The sequence below is a fragment of the Anoplophora glabripennis genome, unplaced genomic scaffold (genome assembly GCF_000390285.2).
Source record: "Anoplophora glabripennis isolate ALB-LARVAE unplaced genomic scaffold, Agla_2.0 scaffold1198, whole genome shotgun sequence".
In the NCBI taxonomy this organism is placed as follows: Eukaryota; Metazoa; Arthropoda; class Insecta; order Coleoptera; family Cerambycidae; genus Anoplophora; species Anoplophora glabripennis.
The window spans coordinates 78,944-94,513 of NW_019417351.1; the positions used below are offsets into that span (position 1 = coordinate 78,944).

A 15,570-nucleotide genomic window follows, 5' to 3' on the forward strand; every position below is an offset into this window, starting at 1 on the left:
TAATAAACGACTCTCTTATTTCTGGAAATGTTTCTGAAGGATTTAAAAAATCTATAACTATACCAATTTATTAAGGCAGGTGATGGAAGCATGATGTTAAATTAGAGATCTATAACAATTATTAATAGTTCAGAAAAGATATCTGAGAAACATATTAAAACAAGGTTAACGAATTTTCTTAGTACCTACAAATTATAATTTGTTAAGTAAAAATCAGTTCGGCTTTCAAAAAGGCACTAGTACCAGAAAACGCTATTAGCGAGCTAATCTTCTATAGTCACTAACTATAGTCAATAACTAGTCAAAATGAAAATTTAAAAAGTGGTTTAGTTTTACGATATTCTGTTTCAGAGATTAGAAGACATTGGCGTACGTGGTTTAGCACTTAAAATTTTTAAGAATTATCTCTTACAACGGGTTCAAACTGTAGGTACTGAACTTGCCCTCTACGGGAGTGCTCAAAGGTTCTGTTTTAGATCCTATCCTATTTTTAACATATGTAAATGAACTAGATGTTTTAGATTTTACAGGGAAAGTAACACGTTATTACACAGAGTCAGGAATGGCTCTAACGGGTTGCAAGCGTATACGTATAAATAAAACATTTCTGATCTTTTCTATTACGTCATAGATCAACCTATAAAAAATAATTCATAATTCACAGTTTAAAATGTTTTCAATTTCAGAATTATAAGTGCTTTTGTATTATAAATATCTTGGAATAAAACTTGATCAATGTTGAAAGTGGAAATGATATGCTGAATTAATTTCAGATAAACTCAGAAAATTAATGCATAATTCTACCTTCTGAAATATATTAATATAACTAATCCATTTCACTTTTCTCAAAATGATTATTTTGAATAACTCTGATAATTATAAAAACAAACCTATTTCTAAAAACGCTATCGCTTCGCTTCATTAAACCCTTGGATTGATGAAACTATATTAATAGTTTCAATTATTGGATATTGTTAGGGTGGAACTTATACGCATTATATTATTATACTCATAGGTTAGAAATTCAAAATACCTACCAAATTGAAAATTATATTAAAAAAAATCTTGTTATTTTCTGTACTTTAATAAGCCATTTCTATTCTGTGTCTTGTTTGTAAGAAACTATCATACAAAGTATTGTTAGTTGGTTTATCAGTTTTTTAGGTGATAAATGTTTACTTTTGTAAGCAATTTTTACTGTAAATTTTCTATAATTGTAATTATGTTTGTAAATAAAGGGCGATACCGCTAATAAAATAATAAATAAATAAATACTTGTAAATGTAAATAATTATTGTATCTTAACATTAATATTTATATAAAGCCTCTGTCTCTCCTTCACTTCATTCAGTAATTCGACTGAGTCACAAATTCTAGATTTTTGTGGGTTTAATAAAAAAATAAACATTGCTTATACAATAAACAGCGAATTATTTTATAGATAAATTTTACAGGGATTTTCTATCTTGCCCCACATTACATTTTACTAATTTTTTCTGAAGCAATAAGAAGTATGGAAAAATTAGAAGAGAAAAGAAGCAATATTTATTTAGGTACCTTAAATCTCATAACGATACTTTATGCCCGTTTGCACCGACATTATCCTAAGAACAACTTAATAAAGTTGTTCTTAAAATTAAGTTATACTTATTTTTTTTAGAGCATTGCACCGACGCATCATAAACTATACTTAGCAAAGTATGTTTATGTATTGGCAACAACGCAGAAATCTAGTAACTTTCAATACTTTATGTTAGGTATTTTAGTTCTTTCTGATTTTCTTCATTATTTTGCTCATGGACTTATGAAAAATTAGGTTAGGTTAGGTTTCGGTGTTCGATTTGTCGTGTCATGTCTATGGTGTTTGTTGACCAAAAAACTAGTTATCAGAGATAAAATAAAAATAATAATTTCCTCAAAATTCTAGTACTTCCTCTATCAACGGTAAAATTCGCAGACAAGTCTGTTTTGTAAGACATAATATTTTATAAAAATTCAATTCGTCCATTGTATGGGAATAGTCAGATCTTGTACAATTTAATTTGGGAAACCCAAAACCTATAATTTGCAAAACATCTAAATCATCTTCAAATATGTCGTTCAATCGAATATCTACAATACTTTTTTACAACTACCTACTTTAATACCACACACATTAACACTGACCATTTTATTTGCATTTTCCGCGTTTTTTTTCTTTGAAATTTTAGTGTTTTGCGCACGCTCCAAGTCTGTTTGAATAAAGAACTTCATAAGTCGCTGTCAAACTGAGGCTTAAATTTAAGAATATGTTTCCATACTTAAGAAGATCTTAACATATGGTTCAATACAAAAAGCTTATAGATACTTAAGCATTTCTTATTTTTATGTAATGCTTATTAACTTCGGTGCAAACGGGCATTAACGTTGTTTCCACTAGAAATAGGTAAGTATCGCACCTCAAAATTGAATATTTTACATGTATAATTAATAACAACAAACACATTGCTATTAAAAATATCGCATACATTTAACTAGATTTCTATTTTATATGCTTATCAATACGTTATTCCAGCCCAGCCGTTACCTGCAGATGATACAAGTGGCGTTAAAACATCAAATGCCCCCTGCCTCGTACCTGTAACCTTCCGCCGACCAAAAGCTGGTGGATTTGATTAGGCCCGTATCAAAAGCGGTCCACCTGCTGTACCGAACAAATTCCAAACCAGCGGGCCTTCTTGGCTTGTTACTTCTCACACTTAACAAGTCAGCTTAGCCAGACAGCTGGCGCCAAAGACTGCGCCCACACTCTCCCCTCCGTGCCTTTACAACTGAAAACATTCATGACAACTTCAGTGCAGCACGTCCTTTTGAATAAGTTGGATGGTTGTAGTTGAAAATCTCTTTTGGTGTCGCGATGTTAGTATGTGAACTAAAAATAGTTTTAAGTGTTTTTCAATATACCCATAAAATGAAGACAATTTTATAACGGCGTTAATTTGTGCCATTTAATAAACCCGGGTGGTGTGATATATTAACAGTCATGGGAATATTATGAATTATTGTTGCTTATATTACAAAAGGTAACATTTAGTATAGCATTATACCTACTTATTATCTCCATAAAAAATTTATACATTTTATTTTCGATGGCCTGCCCTGCCCTGCAAAAATTTCAAAATTTAGATATTTAGATTTAAATACATACATTGTTTTTTCAGTACTAATTACAGAGATTAAATTTATGTATACTTATACCTATTATACCTATTTTTCAAAATGCAATGGAAGATATTAAGGAATAATCAGAAAGAAATCTTCAGAAAATTCCTAGATGAGACTTGGTTTTCACAAGAAGTCAAAACTCGTCTAAAAAACTATTCAACCCTTGATTCAACCCTTTGATACCCACTTTGTCACATATATTATGTAGTTTGTAACAGTAGAGCAGTTACTATAACCTACACTGTTTGCGGAAAATTATGAGGCGATTCATAGGTATTTCTTATAAAATGTGCTTTTTATATTTCATGGTTAATAAGCCACTTAAAATATATATATATATACGGGATGATTTCCAAGGAGGAAAATGGAAATACATTAGTGCCAAATTTAGTCCCTTTTCCCCTTTCTTTTGGTGCGGTGGGGCATAACTTCGAAATTTTAAATAGGAACATTTATTTTTTATTGCAAATTAGGATTGTATGGCTAAAAGTACGTATAATTTGTCTGAAACATTGTTTTCTGTTCATGAATAAGATGCCGCTGGAAACGACAAAGTTCAATATTTTTCGATTTTTCCTCCGTTTGCTATAAAAGTACCACATTTTATGTAAATACTCGAAATTCCCGTCAATGAAGTTCATTCATTTTGCAAATATCGAATAACAGAAATTCTTACCTGTAGAAATGTAGATGGCTGGTGAACAAACAATTTTTTGCGTAAACCAGGAACAACGACGTGGATGTAGTATAATAGTTTTGTGTTCTCTTCGGGGTAGCTGATTAACGTCCCTTCGCCTCTCATATATCAGGGTGCTTGATTTAGGTGAGTCTCCTCGCCTCTCGACTATTAGGGTACTTGATTTACATGAGTCTCTTTGCCTCTCACTTATCAGAATGCTTGATTTACATGAGTCCCCTCGCCTCATCATCTTTCAATTAAAGTAAATACTGAAAATAATGCCCTACAACTTTAATGCTCTTATTAATCCGCATTTCAAATGACTGTACACAACGGAGAATTGTGTCTGCTTGATTGAAATGACGATCGAGTACTTCACGTGCTAGGTACCACCGAATAGTGTGCTGGTGCTGGACAACCATTATGATGACACCACATGTTCTGCAGCACTTCTAAGCTCAGTCTCATAGGTCTCAGTAAGAGAAATCGAAAAAAAATGAATTTCGTCGATTACTGCGTCATCCATCATGAATCGAAAAAAGTTTATTCATTTTGAAAATTTCAAATAAGTGGGAAATTGTTACCTGTAGAAATGTAAATGGCTGGTGAATAAACTACTTTTAGCATAACTAGAAAGTAGTTTTCTGTTCCCTTCGGGGCGCTTGATGAAAATGAGTTGTTTCTGAAAGTTACTTTCTTTCTTTCTACGTTTATTTTGGGTTTTTCACAAAAAACGCAGAAACGGAAACAAGGAAAGAAATAACAGAAACGTTAAATGTGAACATAATAAAACATTTTTAATAAAATTATTTTTATTTAACGAAAGAAATGGTATCTTTAAAACAAAATACAAAAAAAATACATTCATTTAAAAGCAGATTTAATTAAGCACTCCCGATAAGTCATGAGCGAAGGAAATCGCGTAAACCAAGTATCCCACGATAATAGTAGTTTTGACAACTAATTTTTCAGTAATTGAAAATTTGAGAAATAAATGTTTTAAAACTAATTTGGATTATTTACAGGGAAAACGCGGTAATTTTTATTTATTTATTGCAAACGTAGGTACTTCAAAATCGTATGCAAAGGCTCAGTAGGAGATATTGAAAAAGTTCATGAATCATGAATCTAAAAAAAAAGTTTTTGGCAAATCCTACGTACTCAGCCATTGAATCCGAATATGTAGTAATCTTCATAGAGTACTTATTTTTCGATATATTTGAAAGTTTCCGGTAAAAAAAATCACCCGGTATATACACATACAGGTTTTCTTAATGCTCCTACAGAATCAAGTGTCACCGTAAAGGTATCAGTACGGGGCCTACTATATATTTTTTTAGAGGCTATTTTTAGAGGGTATTAAGTATTTTTTTCCGGAAAATCCGACAACGTGGCTTGAATCAACACTGATTTATTAATTTGTAATTCTCGATAATTTTTTATAAAATCAAAATTATTCAAAAAGTGTAATTTTTGCTTCCGTTGAAAAAAATTAACATTGAGAAACGTTCTATACGCCACTGCTAACTTTTCACAGCCATCTAAAGCCGGGTATACACATCCGTACAAAGGCATTGAGGCACAATAAACTGCCTCAATATGAGACTGAAGCAGTTTGAATATCATCCGTTGAGAATTGATACTTAAGGAATTTGGTTCGTATGGAGGGATTTTTGTTTCAATTCCTCCTTGCACGAATTGTACATAGGTATCTGACCAAAAACGGGTCCGAGACAGGAGCGACATGCCTCGGTTGTTGATTTTTGTTGGATCGACCTCAAGGCGGCGATTAATTATTTATTTTCACTTTGCTTTGAATATCACTAGAAAAACATGTCCAACGAATTAATTGGTGGTAAATAGAGCGTTGTGGTTATGTATTTCCAGTTTTAAAAAAGTAGGGTTGGTGGACTAAAATAGGTCTATCTTCTGTCTTGTAGCGATTTAATTTTTCACTATAATTAATTCCGGCTTTTGTAAAACGTAAAATAATGTTTGCAAGGGCCTTGGCCTCGACTCGAGCAGTTTGCCGGGCCTCGAGCAGCGTCTAAAATTATATGTTCACACTGTTTTTGCTTTGCCTCGTACTCTCCGTTACTTCATAAAAAAATTACGGAGAAATTAATAAAACGTGATATACGGTTTTTTTTAAAAGGGGGCGAGTAAACTACCTTGTCAGACTTTCCATAGAAAGATCCCTAATACCAAAACTCACCCCTTAAACAAATTTAAAGTTTATGTAGCACCCTCAGAATGTATATACATTAGGTCACCCCGTGTATATAAAAAATAGAAATCGTATTATGAATTAAAATTTGGCAGGAGTGAAATTGTAATCACTCTGTGGTTTGATTTTTATTGATCATTTAGGTATATTCAAAACAATTTTGGGAATATTTTCCAAATAAATAGTTTTATGAGTTATACTTATAAAACGTGGGTTACGAAAAAATTGACAAAATACATATACTCCAGTTAGCTACAGTTTGAACGTAAAAGAATGATATTTTATTGCATCTTATGACGGGAAATGGTATGTAGAATGGTAATATCAAAAAAATAACTCGAAAAAAGTATAAGTAATAAGTTGACAAAATGCAAATAAGTGGTAAATTTACGTTTTTCCACTTTTTTTACTGCCCACATAAATTTAGACGACCTATCGGAATATTAGTTATCTTATGTTGTAGGCAATTAAATTACCGACAATTTAACGTACCTAGAGTCATTAGGTCGAACGCGAAAAAATCAGTTTTCGAAAATTGCACATTATTATTGCAAAATGATTCAGCTGACTGCTGAACAGCTCGCCGTTTACATAATCTACAAAATTGCCCTCAGAAATGGGTTATACATATTCTGGCTACCGGAGTGTACAATCGCGATTATCTAGAATTTCATAAAATCTTTCTTCTCAGACGAACCAATCATTTTGTTTGTTTACCAACCAAATACGTGCTGTCAAACGGTATACAGGTTATTTAAAAACTTTTGGTTAAAATTAATACTCAAAATTTAAAATTGTTAAAACTTATTGAGAACCTCTGGAATCGTCTCCTACGTGGCCGCAAATAGAGCGCCATCCGCTGTTCGTCTCGTTTTTCATAGTAAACTGAAGAATTGCTACTTCAATTTTGAGTTGCCTGTTTGTGAAAAGGTTTGTCTGGGATGTGTGTTTAGTAAGTGTAAATAAACGTAATACACCTTCATTTAATATTAATCTTTAGAATTAGCATATTACCTGTGTTCAAAATAAAGCAACTGTCTAAAAATGATGATGAAATTTATGGAAAAGATGGTCAATCCAATGACCAACATGTGTGCCGAACGTCGACTCAATTGACTGCGAAATTGTTGCTTCAGCTATTTGTTAATTAATTTCGCTTGTTTTTTGCGACAAATTGTTTAATTACTAAACGTTAATTTTAGAAGTTAATGTCGTAGATATAAGTTATAATTGATCCAAAAAAATGTATAGAATAAGAAAAATTTCAAAAAATTGAAATTAAGTAGGCCTTTACAACTAACAATAAAGTAGGACGTGCAAAACAACATTATAAACAAATTGTCCCAGGGACAGGCAAAAGCTCAATTCGCTCTTTTTGCATTAAATAGAACTTATTTTTACGCTAATTTAAAAAAAAAAGAAATCACCTACCCCTCTTTGTTCCCAATATAGTTTTTTTTATAACGTTAGCAGCAGTAAAAGTTAACGTTAATGAAAGGCTATCACGCGGAAGAAGAAGTGCCGGAGCCGCGCATGCGCGTGTATGCCACCCTCTGTGCCGCGCGAGATTTGAATTTGAAACGTTCAAGACAAAAACTTTCTGAAAATGAAAGTATAACCCTTTCTTTAATTGTCTCTAAAATCCCGGTCCGATACGTCCAATTAACGTTATAAAAAGAAGAGGTATCATTTCTTTGTTTTTAATTACCATAAAAATTAGCTTAATTATCATTCTACATACCCTTCCCCGTCATAAAATGCAATAAAATATCTACTAATAATTTTTTGTGATTGTTAGTGACTGTAGTTAGTAATGATTAACTACCAGTCACTAAAATTGTGACATAAAGTTAATTAGAGTTTAAAATATTACTGAGAATGTATGCGTTGTTTATGAGACATCCATCAATAAGTTTTGACATAAGCCTACTATGAGAAAAGTCACTTATTTTCTACATTGTAATATTGTAAGAGTTCAATTAAAAGCCTTTTTTCTCGAAAACCGTCCACATTAGGAAGTTCTAACAAGAATACATTATCTTTAGAAAATAAAATTATACATTAGAAATTGGAGCCCGAAAACCTAACCTCAAAAAAAAATAGAACTTAAAATGTAATACGAATGTAGCATAACTAGCGCCCTCCATAAAATATACAAAAAATAATTAGACCGGCGTATTTGGCGTCCTTAAAAACCCCGGAATACCAAATTTCATAAAAATATTTCGCACCGTTTGGAAATTTTCGTAAAAATTCTATTCAAAAAATTTTATTTTGTCGCTCTGTATCTCGAAAACAAAAGGAGATAGACATATAGTTCGTAAGATAAAAAATTCTTATTTTTATCGTACTATCACCCCTTGAATTTACGGGAAGTGTTTCTGAAACACCTTGTATAATAAGCTATCGTTATTTTTCGGCAATCTCGAAATAAATAATCTATACCATATTCCTAAAGTTTGAATTGTATTAATCTGGCAAATCAACTTCAGCGGTCAACAAGAACAAGTGGTGCATATTTTGTTGCTAATATGTAAAACTGACTTCTATTGTAATCTTACTCTGCAGGTCATCGAATTGCTCCAAAACTAAAATGAGAAGATTCTTGCGCCATATTTTGTTGCTCCTCGAAAACTATCGGAATTATCGGAACACCGTAATAAGGAATCAAGAATATTTGTTTTTAAATTACTCAACTCTCGCACATTTGATTGAAAATTTGTTATTGCCTTGCACTACTCTAAAAACAATACTCCAAACAGTCACCAATCAAATTAAACAAAATCAAATATTTGTGTTATTAATATCCATTTGGAACCGTACAGCACAAGAATTCGACAAAACTCGATAGTTCTTCTTCGCCCACGCGCTATCACTTTTTTTCAGAGATACCTTACCACATATGAGGTAAAAATAAAATAAATAATTCTAATTAAGTATTTTTCGATGTATTTTTAATCTCTTAAGTTATTTTTTCTTATATTTTCGCTCTAATGTTAGATAAACGCAGTTAGCCTTTCGTCAGTTTGTTGCCATGATATACTATCCTTAAAATGATAATACAAATAATTATTAATCAAAATCAAGCAATTGTTATTCTTATATTATTAAAGCGGATCTGCAATCGTAACACAAGTTACATGTTTGCTTTTTTTGCACATGCTATAGGAATTTGTTGCCAACACAAACTACCACGTTTTTGCCAAAAAATTAACGCGATAATTTTTACGTTTTAAAGCCATATAATTGCAAATTGCCCTTTCTACAGTGTATTTCATAATTTGCTGTGCACTACCCTGGTAATAATTATAAACAATTCATTATCAAATTCAAACAGTTATAATAATTTTCGCACGGGAAAATTGACAATCCAGATTTAATCCTCTTATTATTGCCACCTTAAACAACATAATATGCACGTTTATGCGACAGCTACTACGGCACTAGAAGTATATCGCTAAACTGTGCTCTCTCTACAACAGAATTAATCGAAAATGTAATAAAACATAATTTGTTGCTACATTTAACATAACGCAACACTATAAAGCTAACTAGAACCTTTCATATATAGTACGAGTACCAAATTTTATAATAATAATCTTATGTTCTTTATTAAATGTTGTACCAAATTTCCTTTATATTTATATAATATACGACGGGTATACTTCATGGTAAGTGGACTATTAAACGTTTCGGATAAGTCAAAGACAATTTTACTCTGAAATTTTGTGTACGGCGATTATAAGATATGCTCTGTTTAAAGAAAATAATGTCGTCAACGTAGCACTTCCGGTTATACCGGAAGTAGCTGTCAATTTCGTTGTTTTAAATAGAACACCCTATATATTATTGTATTATCGACAAAATAGAATAAAAATAAGTCATAAATGTTAAAGCTCCCCTGAATCTAAATCTAATCATTTTCGAGATACCTAATCGACATTTTATAAAAATTTAGACAGATGCAAGCGTTTTGAAAATTCCTTATATCTTTCTTCGTTTTGGAAGCTTTCACTTGCTTTTCGGAACACACAAAGAACATAAGAGTGTGAAAAAAATACAGGGTGTTCCATTTGAATTTAAAAAGTTTTGTGGTTTTTAAATTTTCTAAATACATATAACATAAAAATGGGGCATTTAGTATAATTTTCTGCAGGTGATTTTAATAGTAGAAGGTAGTGCAACTTATGTCCTTTGTGTGTTCTGAAGCAAATGAAAGCTTCCAGAACGAAGAAAGATAATTTTAAGGAATTATCGAAACGCTTGCATATGTCAACATTTTTATAAAATGTCGATTATCTCGAAAACGGTTAGAATTAGGTAGGTACAGGGAAGTTTTACTATTTTTCTTTATTTTTATTCTATCTTGTCGATAATGCAATAGTAATATAGGGTGTTCCATTTAAAATAACGAAGTTGACAGCAACTTCCGATATAACCGGAAGTGCTACGATAATGACATTATTTTCATTAAAGAGACCATATCTGATAACCCCCGTACACAAGATTTCAGAGTCATATTACCTTTGGTTTCTCTGAAACGTTTAATAGGCCACTTGTCCCGGTACTTGATACATAAAAGTTGAGTACAAAAAAATGTGGTCAAAATAATATCAGTTCTTCATATAATTTTTTTTCATACGGGCCTTCGTTAACAAGTTACATATTTTTAAAATAAGATCCTAGAAAATCTTACTGTCTGCTAATGTAATTTTCACTAACAAAATTTGACAAACACACTTTACACCGAACAAAGTAGAAAAAAAAGAATAAATTAAAGTTAAGAAAATAATTTAAAAGAAAGAATCAACATACATTTTCGATATGGGCACTTTCCACCTCCACACACTACCTTAGTCTACGAATGTTATTTGTTTGTACACGAAAAAGCATTTCTGGGGTATGTCTAATATTATCTCAATGCAAATTACTTCTTTGTAGCAATCCATCCCTTGTCTGTACTGAGGTTGAGTACACTAAACTTTTCAGGTATCCCCATAGGATGTAGTCCATCGGGTTAAAGTCCGGAAAACGTGGTGGTCATAAAATTGGGCCTCCTCTCCCAATCCATTTATTATTAAACACAATGGATAAATAATTTCATACATCAATATTGACATGGGGAGAAGCCCTATCGTGCATGAACCAAACGTTTCTTCGGGTATCTAATGGAACATCATCTAATGGTGGCTGCAAATTATTTTGCAAAAACTCCAAATATCGATGTCCATTCAGACCTTCCTCAAACACGTATGGACCTATTAAATTATTACCCACTATTCCTGCCCATACTTTAATAGTGGGTAATAATTTAATAGGTCTATACGTTTTTGAGAAACGTCTGAATGGACATCGATATTTGGAGTTGAATACTTACCTACTTTAACTTATTCTTGTTGTTTTTTTGTTATGTGTAAACTGTGTTTATCAAATTTTGTTAGTGAAAATTATATTAGAGACAGTAAGATTACCTAGGCTCTTATTTTAAAAATATGTACTGTTCTAACATAGTAATTATGTCCATTTAAAAATGGTGGAGGCGCCGATCGATGTGCACTGGAACATAAAATCACAAACATTTCCTAAACTGTTAATTTTACCGAGTTGAAAGTCAAATGAGAATTGCCCTTTGAAAACTTCACAATATTAATCTAATTTTCAAGAAAAGACGTATTTTTGTTCTTATTACAATATTTTCATGTCAATATTTTTATTTCAGATTTCATTATGGCTCTTCCTGGCACCGAAGATACTGGTTTTTGCTCAAGTGAAGATTACCTAGAGAATGACATACACTCCCCTACTGATAGCTCTGAAGACAGCGTTGAAGTAAAAGTATCTCCAATTTCCTTTATAAGCAAAAGAAAACGAACCGAGACCAGGAAAGTCACAGATACTTTTAGTGGACCTTTAAAAAAGAGAATGTGTCTAAAAGTTAAGGCTGAATCCAATGAGAGTCATCCATTTAGGCCGTGGAGTCCTAGTCCTAGCAAAAGCATCGTTACTAATTTCAAAAACGATGATGCCTTCCCTGTGCCTTCATCAACACCTATGTGTCAACCTAAAAGAGAAACACAATGTACCTCATATTTTCGTCCACCGTCGCCAATAAAATTTCTCCAACAAACTGAACCTGTAGCTTTAGTAAAAAAATGCGAAAAAAATGAACCAAAAGAGGTAAAAACTGAAACGGATATCGACTGCCGAAATTTACGTGTGCCACTTCATCCACAGGTCCAGAGTCTGTCCACAACTGAAACAGAAAGGATAATTTTAAAAACTAACGAGATATTTCCTTCTCTACAAACAAGTATTAATTGTGGTGCTTCAACAAGTTTTGGCGGCAGTAAAAAATCCGATTGCCAAAGAAGAGAGCAAAGAAATTACAAAAATATGACAAGGGAAAGGCGAATAGAAGCAAATGCAAGAGAAAGAACCAGGGTGCATACTATTAGTGCGGCATTTGATACACTCAGAAAGTCTATTCCTTCTTATTCTCATAATCAAAAGTTATCGAAACTATCTGTGTTAAGGATAGCATGTTCATATATAATGACTCTATCATCAATCGTTAATAGTGAAACCAATAGCACACCCTCCACCTCGGAATGTGTGGATATGGTTTCAAGTACAATTCAACGTGAAGGAAAATTAAGGAAAAAAAAAGATGATAATGATTGAAAGTGCCAAATTCATTGTCTCGTTGGTTTTTCAAAATTAAGTTCCTATGTGATGTGACTATTCCATTTTGTTTTATTTCGAAGCTGCCAAAATATATTATTTGTACTTATTTATAGTGTACATGTTCTAAAACAATTATTTATTTAAATATTTAGTAAAGAAAATATATTTATTAGTTTAGTATTTTATTAAGTAATCCAATCTAGTATAATCATAGTGATATTTTGCCAAAATAGAAACTGACTTAACTATTTTTGCTTCTGAAACTAACTCCCAATCGTTTCAGTACAACGAATTTAATTAATTTTTAGATAGCACTGGTGACATCTAAACGTCATGTAAGTATTGATTCGTTAACTAATTGCCGGGCAATAGTATGCAAACGAATATGTGTCATCAAGATCACTAAAGACCTGCACATACATACGCGGTAATGTAGCGGTGGCGTAGCTATGGCATGGCGGTGGCGTTATTTGAAATAAAACATATTAACGCGGTGACATTTGCGATAACCCGTGTCCATTTTTATAAAATCATCAGCAAACCGCCTATTAGCGTTTAAAATGAATGCTGAAATTGAAGTTTTTTTAAAAATTAATGCTAAAATTGAAATTTTGCTCTTTATGGAGGATCTTTGCTATTTCATCCCATGCTTTATTTTTAACACGAACATTACATTTTTATAATAAGGATGAGACATATTAAAAAATATTGACAGCGTGCGGTAACGGGCAGTCAAACACAACAAGAGGTATCTTACCGCTACCGCATTGTAGACTGCTACAAAAACAGCTCGTACTGCTCACAAGCAGTGACACGTATGTTTTGACCATTTGTTTCTATACGTTACATTCAACGCCACCGCCACCGCTTACATTATCGCGTATGTATGTGCAGGCCTTAAAGAAGTAAGTGATAGATAAACTAAGTGTTTTTGATACTGCTACAAAACAATTGAAAAAATTTCTGTTTAGATCCAACTAAACTATGATTAGGTACTTTATGATTTTCTTATTTCTAGTATGAGCAAGAAGCTATTCTAAGATATCATTGTATCCAGGAGCAACATATACCTATTTCTTTCACAAAAATTTACTTTGAAATTCATAAGCACAATTAATTAGCAGTGTAATAAATACCTAATTCAATTTTAAATCTATAGATCTCTTTTACAAGTAATACAGTATACAATTAAAATTCTGGATCCTTTTTGCAAATTTTGGTAGTGTGTTTCTGACAATTTTGTTTTTATCTAGGTTAAAACTTTTATCAGTTTCAGCATATTTTGACCACAAATAACGTCATCTTGACATGAAAAAATGTCTAAAAATGTGTGCATCGTTGGTTATATAAGCTACACCGGTTATATAAATAAACTAAATATACTCAATGATATCATGCTTGATTTTGAAAAAAACGGGGCTCATGATTTTTGACGAGCCTTAAAAGTAGCCTTATTCTGTTCTCATTCTAACTCTCGTACACCATATCTGTACATATTAATATTAAATTGGAAGAAATTGAAACAAAAAAAACTATTTTTCTAATTGCAATTTTTATTTATTTACCTTTATAATATTATACAGATACTAATTATCACAAATAATAACTAGTTCAACACAAAGTCGTTACTGTTTTTCATTTTGATGTAATTCTTTTTAATTTACTCTCCAACTCAATTTAACAATATTTGTCTCAGGAATTTTTGATAGTAACTGTCCCAATGGGGCTTTTAACTCAAAAAGTACACTTAGTACCAATGTTTATACTTTTCGTCTGGCTCATTCTTCGATATAAGAATGAGACAGGAAAATTTCTAAAACGAGGTAGGTATCTGGTTTAATATGGAACTTGGAACTTTGAGTGGGGAGGGGTCACATTTATACAAAAGCTACCTTTGATCTTTAGAAACACATCAGTAGTTTAATATTTTGTCAAATTCTGTCGTGAAAACTTAATTACTTTTAACTTATTTTTTAGTAATTTTTATACCCCGCCTCTGAACAAGCTAGTGTGACCTCAAACAACGGCGCACTTTACTCGCAGTATATGTGTTATGGACCAAGTGATCAATCGGGCATTACACATAATGCCCGGTCATTATGTAAAATGCCCAATATGAGTGTGCAATTTGATAATAATTATTCAAATAATCAAATTGACCGGGCATTATACATATTGTCCATCACCTTTTGGGCGGAGTAATACAAACATATTTAATTACTATTTTTTTATTATTATTGTCATTTAACTTAAAATAAACTAAATGTTAAACAATTTAAATAATCAGACTCATTATTTGGATTAATTAGCAAGGACTTCTACATTAAGAATCCACTAGTTTCTGCATTTAAAACTTAAGGAAAGTCATATTAAAAATATAGGTAACACAAAACATATAAAATTTAAAACAAACATTTCACAACATATCTTTATTTTATAGAAGTTTTGACATATTATTATAAAACATAAAATAAACTAAAGTTTAAGCAATCAGACTCATTATTTGGCATAATTAGCATCTAATAGTTTTCAACACTTTAAACTTAATAAAAGTCAAATGAAAATATAAGTGCTTCCCTCCCCGCACCGTGTCAAATTTAGCTTTATTATCAAATTGCCCAATTGTCACGTAGCAATATAATAATGACCGTGCAATGTGATAAATAATGAAGTTTAGATAGTAATTAATCACTTAGCCCGATAGAGCTAGACATTATTCATAATGCTCGCACATTATTAATAATGCCCGCATTAATCACCTGGTCCATAACATATA

At 31.8% G+C, this 15,570-nt stretch overlaps 1 protein-coding gene across 1 annotated transcript; it reads left to right on the forward strand.

The window, feature by feature from the left end:
• The first annotated feature begins 2,848 nt into the window (after positions 1-2,848).
• LOC108914745 lies at positions 2,849-12,901 on the forward strand. Its single transcript, XM_018720618.2, has 2 exons — positions 2,849-3,062; positions 11,830-12,901. The coding sequence occupies exon 2, from the start codon at positions 11,838-11,840 to the stop codon at positions 12,789-12,791; it is 954 nt and encodes a 317-aa protein (XP_018576134.1). The 5' UTR covers positions 2,849-3,062; positions 11,830-11,837; the 3' UTR covers positions 12,792-12,901.
• The last annotated feature ends 2,669 nt before the right edge of the window (positions 12,902-15,570 follow it).

Coding starts and splice junctions, on each gene's coding strand:
- LOC108914745 (XM_018720618.2), top strand. CDS start 11,838: ATGGCTCTTCCTGGCACCGAAGATACTGGTTTTTGCTCAAGTGAAGAT.